The 10,626-nt window shown below is 32.3% G+C and overlaps 2 protein-coding genes across 2 annotated transcripts; both read right to left on the minus strand.

Moving 5' to 3' along the window:
• Positions 1-169: 169 nt before the first annotated feature.
• LOC122607462 (cytochrome P450 81Q32-like) lies at positions 170-2,380 on the minus strand. Its single transcript, XM_043780439.1, has 2 exons — positions 1,451-2,380; positions 170-978 (listed from the first exon to the last, which is right to left on the minus strand). Exons 1-2 carry the CDS (start codon positions 2,339-2,341, stop codon positions 358-360), a joined length of 1,512 nt encoding a protein of 503 aa, XP_043636374.1. The 5' UTR covers positions 2,342-2,380; the 3' UTR covers positions 170-357.
• A 6,276-nt stretch (positions 2,381-8,656) lies between these two features.
• On the minus strand, positions 8,657-10,417 carry LOC122608884 (cytochrome P450 81Q32-like). Its single transcript, XM_043781958.1, has 2 exons — positions 9,530-10,417; positions 8,657-9,301 (listed from the first exon to the last, which is right to left on the minus strand). The coding sequence occupies exons 1-2, from the start codon at positions 10,415-10,417 to the stop codon at positions 8,657-8,659; spliced, it is 1,533 nt and encodes a 510-aa protein (XP_043637893.1).
• Positions 10,418-10,626: the final 209 nt, after the last annotated feature.

The raw sequence follows: 10,626 nt of genomic DNA on the forward strand, positions 1-10,626 counted from the left end.
ATATAATTTGTAGTGTAACTAATCATATGTGTTAAGTGTCATAAAGAAATTAAACACTACATTACCGATCGATCGAGATGACCCTTGAGCTGCCCTGCCAACCGGGTGTTTATAGTTTATACATGTGAAAATTAACTTGACCCATCAACAGGCCGGGGACGCAACCGAATAAGTGACAAAATTACTATTGAGTCGTATATACTACTATTTATATATATGTTTTCTAGATTAAAACTATATAGAATCATACAAATATTCGTAATCCAAAAAATACAAAAAAGGCTAGAAACAGTGAAACGTTACATGATTCATCACCAATTTGTATAGGAACAAAAAGATAGGTATCCTTAATTCAACTTAAAGTTGGGACAACAAATTCTTCATCTCTGGCCTCGGTTTGTACTTGGCGACCAACGGTACTGCCTTAGGCATTGTGAGCCCAGGACCTTCGGTCAAATCGACCAATTCTTCACTCATCCGTTCCCAATCAAAACATTGGATCACTGAACCCAAAGTCATCCCAATCACACGAACCGCCAACCCTTCTCCAGGACAACTTCTCCTTCCTGACCCAAATGGCAATAGCTTAAATCCATCTCGTGTACCTTCCAGCCCTTCAAATCTTTCCGGTTTAAACATTTCAGGGTCGGCCCAAATCTTTGGGTCATGATGTATGGCCCATTGATTGATAAGCAACATCGTCCCACTTGGGATGGTATAGCCACCAACAACACAATCCTCTGATGCCTCGTGTGGAACTAGTAACGGGCCAGGAGGGGTTAATCGTAGTGTCTCGTTTATTATACAGCGAAGGTAAGGTAAATTAGCTATGTCTGATTCATCAACAAGACGATTGTTGCCAACAACTCTATCGATTTCGTCTTGGGCCTTTTTTAGAACTTGTGGGTGGTTTAGCATAAGTGCCATAGCCCATTCCATTGTTGTGGCCGAAGTATCACTTCCAGCTGCTAATAAGACCTGATCACATTGATAATTTGATTAGATGTCACACGGATATAATAGACTTATAAAAACAATCGTTTTTAGAAATAATTCCAGTACACATTCACTATTTTTAGAAATAATGCAATGTGATCAAATATTCAAATATCATTTTAGAAAATTGATTTCTAATGCAAGGCTCATTTGTATTTTTGATTTTTGTTAAAATGATAATAAGTCAATAACTCTAATACACCTTTACTATTTTTAAAAACAATGCAATGTGATCAAATATCATTTTTTTACAACATGATAAACATAACACAGAGTTATCTTTTCATCACATAACCCGGGGCAATATTTTCCAATTTTCTTATTTTTCAATTAAACAAAATCATATCAGTTTGAATTTTCACCCGTTTGACATATCTAGAATCATTTTTAAAAGAATTGATTCGTAATTGATCAATAATTAGTATGAAAACACAATAATCATTAAGGATCTTACCAGCACAAAGCTTCGAATCATAGCATCAGTATAATATTCAGGTTCTGATTCTTGCAAGGCTAATAATACTTCAATCATAGTCTTCCTCTTATTTCCACTTTCACTCCCTTTACTTTTCCTAAGTTGCTCAATCAACCCTTGAAAGAAAACATCTCTTTCTTCTTGCAACTTAATCAACCTTTTCTCCAAACCTTTCACTCCAAGCCAACTCAAAATCGGCAAATAATCGCCAACATTCGTCGCACCAGCTAACACAAATGTCTCATTTAACATATCGAGAAACCGCTTCCCTTCTTCCTCCATTTCCGGATTCTCACCACCAAAATACCTTTTTCCAGATATCATAATCATCATAATGTTCAATGTAAGTTCATAAAATACCGCCTTGACCGCCACTTGTGAAGACGAATTAAGTAACAATTTACGGTTTAAAAACTTTGCTTCTTCCACACGTATGTCATGAAACTCGTTAAGACGATGAATAGATAGTATTTCAATAGAAGCTATACGTCTAAGGTTACGCCAATTATCACCATAAGGTGCCCATGCAAGACTAGTGTAATTTACACCTATTATTTTTCCAAATAACATTTTAGGACGGTTTGCAAAAACGATGTCGTTTTTTGTGAAACATTCTTCGACGGCAGATGGGGAAGAGATTATTACGACACGTCGAGAGCCAAATTTGAGATAAAGAATCGGACCGTATTTTGATGCAAGTTTGGCTAAGGTACGATAGAGTGGCGGTTTGAAAAGGTACAGATGGCCGATTATTGGAAGGGATGGGAAGATAGTTGGTGGAAGAGTGGCGGATTTACGACGAAAATGGGTGGTGAAGAGGTAAGAAAATAGAAGGATTATGAGGGAAATGTATAGATATAGAACCTCCATTGTTGAAGTGTGTATTTGTGTGATTTTTGTGATGTTTGATTTTTGGATTTAAAAGGGGGCGTGAATGTTGAAAAATGAAAATGGGAATGGGACAGTTCTTTGTGTTGTGATATTCAATTTTTCCTATGACGTGCAGAATGGATGAAGGAGGGTTGGTTTTTCTAACTTTTTGACTCTTGGACTAATTTTATCTTTTTCTTCTAGATAACGGTTGACTTGACTTAAAAGCTTGTCGTAGTAACACGCCATAATTTATACATTTTGAGACAATATAATATATTTGATGTCGATTTCCAAATAAACAGAATGTAAAATATTTACCGAATAAAAAAAAAACCAAAATTTAATTTTTTACTTCAAAAAAGATAACATCACTTCAATAGTTTAAAAATAAGGAGAGAATAATAAAAGTATTTTAAATACTAATAAAATTGAAAGAACAGATAACAAAGAATATCAAATTTCGTAACTCATAGAATCAGATTTTGCGCTCAAAAAAGGAAATCTTTTACTAATTATATTTATAAACTTATACAATTTTATTTGTTCAAAAATATTCTATGTTTTTACAAACTAAAAAGTTATCTAAAAATATTTTGCGTGGAGAAATACTCGAGGTGCGTGGTGGTAACAACGTCGTGTACCTAGTGGTGCAAGACAACAATAAATGAATAAATGATGACAAGAGATTACAGAGAAAGTTGAAAATTAGAGAATTGAGGCCGGGAGAGGTAATCAAATCTGTTAATTTTTTCTAAATATATTCCAATTTTATAGAGACTCTTCCGTTTTCCCATTACATTACGAGATGAGTATCCGCGCAATGCGGCGACGGTAACGGAAATGATTGGTGATAGTGGCGGTGGTGGTAACGATGTGGTTATTAATCTAAAACTAATTGATGTAAATAGTAGTGTAGTTATTTTATGATTAAGATGTATCTTTTGTAATTAATTTTGTTAAGAATATTATAAAGATATTAAGTGGAAATATTTAAATTAATGAATAAAAATAGTTTGAATAAATATGGTTGAAAAATATTTTAGGGATATATATATTGGGTAAATTTAGTGTGTGAGTTAAAAATATGTTTGAAATTTAGTGTTTTTGGGTATTTTAAAGGTAGAAAGTTGAAAAGAAATTAATGTAGTTTGTTTTAGGGTTTTTACAGAAATGGTACCTGACGTTTGCTATATATTACTGGTTTCATACCTAACGTTTTATTTCCACTCGGACCATACCCAACATTTTAAAAACCCCACTCGGACCATACCTGGAGTTAAGACTGTCAAAGGTCCGTTAAAAACACACACGTGAGGTATGAAACCTGTAAATTCGAACAAACATCGAGTACCATTTCAGTAATTAACTCTTATTATTATTATTAATCAAGAAAATATTATTGTTAATGATTATTATTTAACAATAAATTATAATTTTATTAAAAATTATCACTATTTATATATTTACTTTTATTTTATATAATAATATTTTGTTTAATAACATTTAATTGTCAGTTTATAAAATTTATTATTATTTTATAAACAAAACTAATATTATTTAAAGAAGTACTTTTTATTTTGTGAAAAAAAAAACTACTATTATTATTTTAAATAAAATTTTAGAAAAGTATTTTTTATTTTGCAAAAAAAAAAGAACAATTCGACCGTTATTTTTTTTATTTTAAAGAGGTACATTTTATTTTTTTTTAAAGAAGTACCTTTTATTTTAAAGAAATACTTTTTATTTTATAAAAAACAATTCGACCGTTATTTTGAAGAAGTACTTTTTATTTTTTTAAAGAAGTACTTTTAATTTTAAAAAAGTACTTTTTATTTTTAAAAAATACTATTTATTTTATAAACAACAATTTGACCGTTATTTTTTTTATTTTAAAGAAGTACTTTTAATTTTAAAGAAGTACTTTTTATTTTATAAACAACAATTCGAATGTTATTTTAAAAAAGTACTTTTTATTTTAAAGAAGTACTTTTTATTTTATAAACAACAATTTGACCTTTATTTTTTTTTTTTTTGCAAATTAAAAAGTACTTCTTTAAAATTTTATTTAAAATAACAATAGTAGTATTTTTTTTTCACAAAATAAAAAGTGGTGCTTTAAATAACATTAGTTTTTTTATATAAAATAATAATAAATTTTATAAACTAAAAATAAAATGTTATTAAATAAAATATTATTTTATAAAATAAAAGTAAATATATAAATAGTGATAATTTTTTATAAAGTTATAAATTATTGCTAAATAATAATCATTAACAATAATATTTTCTTGATTAATAATAATAATAATAAGAGTTAATTACTGAAATGGTACCCGATGTTTGTTGAAATTTACAAGTTTCATACCTCACGTGTGTGTTTTTAACGGACCTTTGACGGCTGTTAACTCCAAGTATGGTCCGAGTGGGGTTCTTAAAACGTTGGGTATGGTCTGAGTAGAAATAAAACATTAGGTATGAAACTAGTAATATATAGCAAACATCAGGTACCAGTTCAGTAACCCTTTGTTTTATATATAATAAAGTATAGATGTAGATATTGGAGCAGCTTAGGATTTCAAGGAGAGTGACGGTGGAGCATTTGATCCTTTCTCGCTCAGAGTTTAGAGGCACTGTTGTTTTTTAACTATTTGGGTGCTAAAATAATCGCTTAGCACAACCCAACATCATACTATTAAGGAATCTTAATTAATTGAAACATTTTTTTATAATTAATTGAACCGAATATATTCCAAGACCATTTGTTCATATCATTATTCCAATGTAAGATTAATATTGGAAGGAAGCATACCTGACTAATGGTATACCCCTCCAATTCGCTATACAAAGATCATACGATATGAAGCGCTAGCATCCTCACGAAGAGCATACACACGGAGGTACTTAAAAAAAATTGAAGATCAATATAAATCATTTCCAAAGATAAGAAGATATTCATCAAAGGTGAATATATACCTTTATCAAATCTGATTCCTATGAGGATTATCTCTTACGAAGATCAACATAAATCTTTTCCAAAGATAAGAAAATATTCACCAAATTAGGTGAATAGATATAGTTACCAAATCTGATTCTCTCTCTTAAGGAAACTAAATCGGATAAACATGATATTTAGATATTGACTCAAAGGAGTAGTAAAGATTAAACCATAATCTTGTCCTCCAAAAGGAACCCCTCATATGCACGATCATTCAATCGGCCGAAAACCCTATCCATAACCCTAAAACACCTACTTTATTGGCGTAAAGAGGCATTGTCGTACCTCCGGAGAATCGCCAATAAACCCTAACCCTTATCATGTTATCTCAAAAGAAGCTTTCAAGTACTAGCGCTATTTGGTGCACAATCATATCATTGACTCTATTGAATTGAACTGGAAAGTAAGGATTATATGCTTAGTTTAATTATATGCATTGGCATTTCAAAAGAGGAGGATCGAAACCACGTTAATAGAGAATTAATGATCTGGAATCCAAAAAATTTCACCGTGTATGAATTTTAGGTGACATGCACTCTGGATGCGAAAATGATACATGTGACAAAGGGTTTCCACCAATTTATTCGTTTTTAATGTCTGCATTCTAAAATAGTGTACTTCAATGAGACGAAACACCCAAATTAAACGATATCTATAACTTTCAATTCGGCTTGATCGTTAGATTTGAGTTGTACATTTGAATTCGTTATAAATACTTTTGTTATTGGATTGGCTTAAATGTTGTTCTTGAGGAACAATAATATATTCGGGAGTTCTATTTCTTTTAGCTCAAGATTACTAAAAAAGTGTTGCATTTTCATTCTATGTTATGTTTATTATCTATATTTACGTGTAGACAGTTTCACCATTCGTAAATCGTAAGGCTCCTCATTATTTTTAAAGGCTGTAATTTTACTATTATTATTTATCCTTTCGAATGGTTGCTTTATTAAGAAACTTAAAAAGGTTGAAAAGAATTTAATCTAAGAAATGAAAACTACTACAAAAGTTCATTGGATTTTTTTTTTTTTTGGATCCAAATTATCTTGTAACTTTAGACTTCTTACATCAAGACAAGTACCAAAGTTAATAAATATTCACTTTCAAGTCGAAGAGCAGCTCGTTCCTTATCTTTGATGTTGCTTGCCGAACACTTCCCCATTTCTTAAGCGCCAAAAAACCAAATTACACAAATGATATTTTTTTATTTTTTTTTTTGAAAAGTAACCATTATTGTATTCATATATACCCCGGCAAATCACCGGCGAGCAAAACCCATATATCCTTCGGTGTCAGGTAACATAAAGGCTATACTTTGTAAGCCAACTGTCCATAGTCATTGTTCAACTAGGCTCCATAAATTGATTAATTTAATTTTGATACTACCTAGAGAGTTAGAGCCCGCTGTCGACTAGTTTTAGTTTGTATGTGTTTAGTGGAGTTGGTATTACTATTAACCTTCCTCCATAACATTTTTTTTTACTAAAAAATTCGACACACATAAAACATCATAGTTTTCTATAAACTTTGCAGTAAGTTAAGGGGAAATGCTACAAATCAATGTTCTTAAACAAGCAAAGGATTATATTTTGCTAAGTAATATGGTTGTATTAAGTGGTTGATATTGTTGCCTCTAAAGTCATGGGTCAAGGGTTAATTGGTTCTCGCGAAAGCTGAAATTTATTTTTTATCATTTAAATTGAATTTGAAAACAGTCTCTATACCTGTATTTACTCTTATGGTCATTGAATTCAATTTAATAAATCTAGTAGAAAAAATGATGTATTTATTCAATTATCCTTTCACTTTTATAGTGTATGTGTTCTACGCTAATTGTCAAAAGAAAATATATTGAAAGTAATCTAAAATCTTTCGATTACCAATTTTCCATGCTACATTGCTACAAGCCTACAATGCTACCTGCTACGTACGCCAAAAAAGAAACCATGGCCCAAAAAGTTACGCGGACCACCTCCATACTACTGGTCCTAACTTGTATTTGGAAGTGAGTTTCCTATTCCTTAACTTTTATAAGAACTGTGAAAACTATTAAAATAAATATTTGTTTATATGTTTTTTTTTATTTACACGTGAAATGATAAAAAAAATATATGTTGTACAAGAAACTTTTTCAAAAAACCTTCAAAATAGCTTTTTATGAACTTGTGAACGAATTTGTTCACATGTGACATACGACTATATGTAAGGTCCTGAAAAAAAATTTCTTCTGCAACATATATTTTTATAACGTTTCACATGTGAATGAACAAAAAAAAACATGTGATCCAATATGAAATTTTAAGTGTTCTCACGCTTCTTACCAAAAAAAAATTAGTTCTTAGAATAAAGGTTCCTTCGGAAGTCCCAACATTATATCATAGCCCAAACTATTTCCGGATAACATAGGCATTTTATTTTCACTACTATTTAACGACTTTTCTCTTTTATTTTTCTCTCTTTTTCTTAATAGAAACTGATCCATAACCGGGTACGACTCAATTAAAAACCGTCTATTTCAGAAAACGGGTTAAATGAACCACATAAATTATGTATTTGCTTTTTGCTCTACTTCTTGACTTCTTGTATCACGGCATCCCAACCTATATACTATATGTGTTAGATATATTATCACACTATGCATAGTTAACACCGTAAGTAAACGTAAATGACACAACTATAATAAAACAATCCTAGTTATAAAAAAAAAGTTTTAATTTCACTAGATATCGTGGGTATAATGCTAATAAGCATATAATTAACGAGGTGTACATTTTGCTATATATTATCATCTATACTTTTATACAACTATATAAAAATCATACCCCTTTGTTGAAAAGTTTACAATTTTAGGATATGCAAAATTACCATATTACCCTTAATTAATTAATGGGATAAGTATCTTGGAATGTAACAAACTTTGGACGAATGTGTATAATAGGAAATAACTAAAGTTGTGTGTATTGTATGTAAACAACTTTAAAAAATGTTTATTGTATGTAAGAAAACATACGTGACAACCATATAGAGGTGTCACTTGTCTGATTTTAATTGGTTGAATACATTTTCTTACATACAATACATACAACTTTAGTTATTTCCTACTATAGACATTCGTTCAAAGTTTGTTACATTCCAAGATACTTATCCCTTAATTAATTTACACTACCATTCCACAATCATTTAAAAGATATTCACTATCTATAAAAATCAAATATCTTTGTATCAATTACCAACACCACTTGACGCCGACGTCACCACATCGCAACTAATGTCACCGCCGCCGCATTGCGCAGGTAGTATGCTCGTAAATATAAAACTTAATGGCAGAAAGGAACCCCAACCCCAAGTTGGGACAATAGATCCTTCATCTGTAGCCGCGGACTACATTTTGCAACCAAGGGTAATTTCTTAGCCAAAGTGAGTCCCGGTGATTCAGTCATATCAACCATCTCTTGACCGGCTCGTTCCCAATCAAAACACTGGATAAGCGAACCCAAAGTCATTCCAAGTACACGAAACGACAACCCTTCTCCTGGACATCTCCTCCTTCCAGACCCAAATGGCATAAAATGAAATCCATCTCGTGAACCTTGCAGCCCAAGAAACCTATCCGGACTGAACCTTTCAGGCTCAGTCCAGATATTCGGGTCATGATGTATAGCCCATTGATTTACCATCAACATGGTCCCTTTCGGGATCGTATAGCCCCCAATAACACAATCCTCTGATGACTCACGTGGGAATAGTAAAGGGCCGGCTGGATATAATCGTAGTGTCTCGTTTACTATACAATGAAGGTAAGGTAAACTAGCCAAGTCAGTTTCATCGATGAAACGTGCGTTGCCAATAACACTATCGATTTCGTTTTGTGCCTTTTTGAGAATTTGTGGGTGGTTTAACAGAAGTGACATAGCCCATTCCATTGTTCCTGCTGTAGTGTCTGTCCCTGCTGCTAACAAAACCTGATCACACATAGATAATATATCCATTATTTGCTTAAAAATCGTATCCGGCCGGCTGATAGCTAGATAAAATATAAAGATGTATTTGTGTATGTTTTTATAAAAAAATGAGCTAGTACGTAAAAAAAGCAATTTAACCTAACTATGTGTATGACAAATGTATAAATATGTGAGAATCTGCCACAAAATATATATTAGAAGAGAAAATACTAGCTAGTGAGACGTTACCACCACAAAGCTTCGAATCATTTGATCAGTGTAGTATTTTGGATCTGATTTTTGTAGCGATAACAATACTTCAATCACTGTCTTCCTTTCATTTTCCACTTTCGATATTCGAAGTTGCTCGATTAATCCTTGAAGAAAAACACTTAACTTTTCGTGTAACGCTACAATCCTCTTCTCCAAACCTTTCACTCCAAACCAACTCATAATCGGCAAGTAATCCCCAATATGCGGAGCACCAGCAAGAAAAAACGCCTCGTCGAATATCTCCCTAAACCGCTTTCTTTCTTCCATCATATCCAGATTCTCTACACCGAAATATCTCTTCCCTGATATCATCCTCATCATGACGTTTAACGTGAGATCGTATAAAACCGTCTTCAGATTAACCGAAGAAGTAGACAGTAATTTACGTATCATAAGCCTACATTCATCGACTCGTATGCCATGAAACTCTTTAAGACGATGAGACGATAAAATCTCTAGAGAAGCAAGGCGGTGTAGGTTGCGCCAGTTTTCACCATAGGATGCCCATGCAAGACTAGTGTTGTTGTTTCCTATGATTTTGCCAAATAGCAATTGGGGCCGGTTTGCGAAAGTTATGTCGTTTTTAGTGAAGCATTCTTTGGAAATAGAAGGGGAGGATACTAAGAGACCGTGGCGGGAACCTAAGCGAAGGTAGACAATGGGGCCGTGTTTTTCACTTATTTTTGCGAAATTCCGGTACACAAGGGGTTTCACGAGGTAGAGGTGGCCGATGATGGGGAGAGTTGGGAAGACAGTAGGCGGAAGGTCGGAGAACTTGCGACCACAGAGATATACGGTCACGAGTAAGTAAGAAACTAAAAAGAGGATGAAAATTATAATGATAGTAATTATAGTTACTTCCATTGTTGTAAGTATTTGGTTATATATGTGTTGAAGGTGGAGTACGTACGTACTTCTAGCTAGCTAGTTTTAATTATATATATAGTAATTAAGTAGTGTGGAAGTCGAACATACTTGGATTGATGCTTAGGTCATTATTAGTGCTTGACTCTTGACCTATAGTTTCATAATACCTATAGTAGTATTATATAGGTGACACGCCCTTACATATG

Source organism: Erigeron canadensis, chromosome 7 (genome assembly GCF_010389155.1).
Source record: "Erigeron canadensis isolate Cc75 chromosome 7, C_canadensis_v1, whole genome shotgun sequence".
Classification (NCBI taxonomy): Eukaryota; Viridiplantae; Streptophyta; class Magnoliopsida; order Asterales; family Asteraceae; genus Erigeron; species Erigeron canadensis.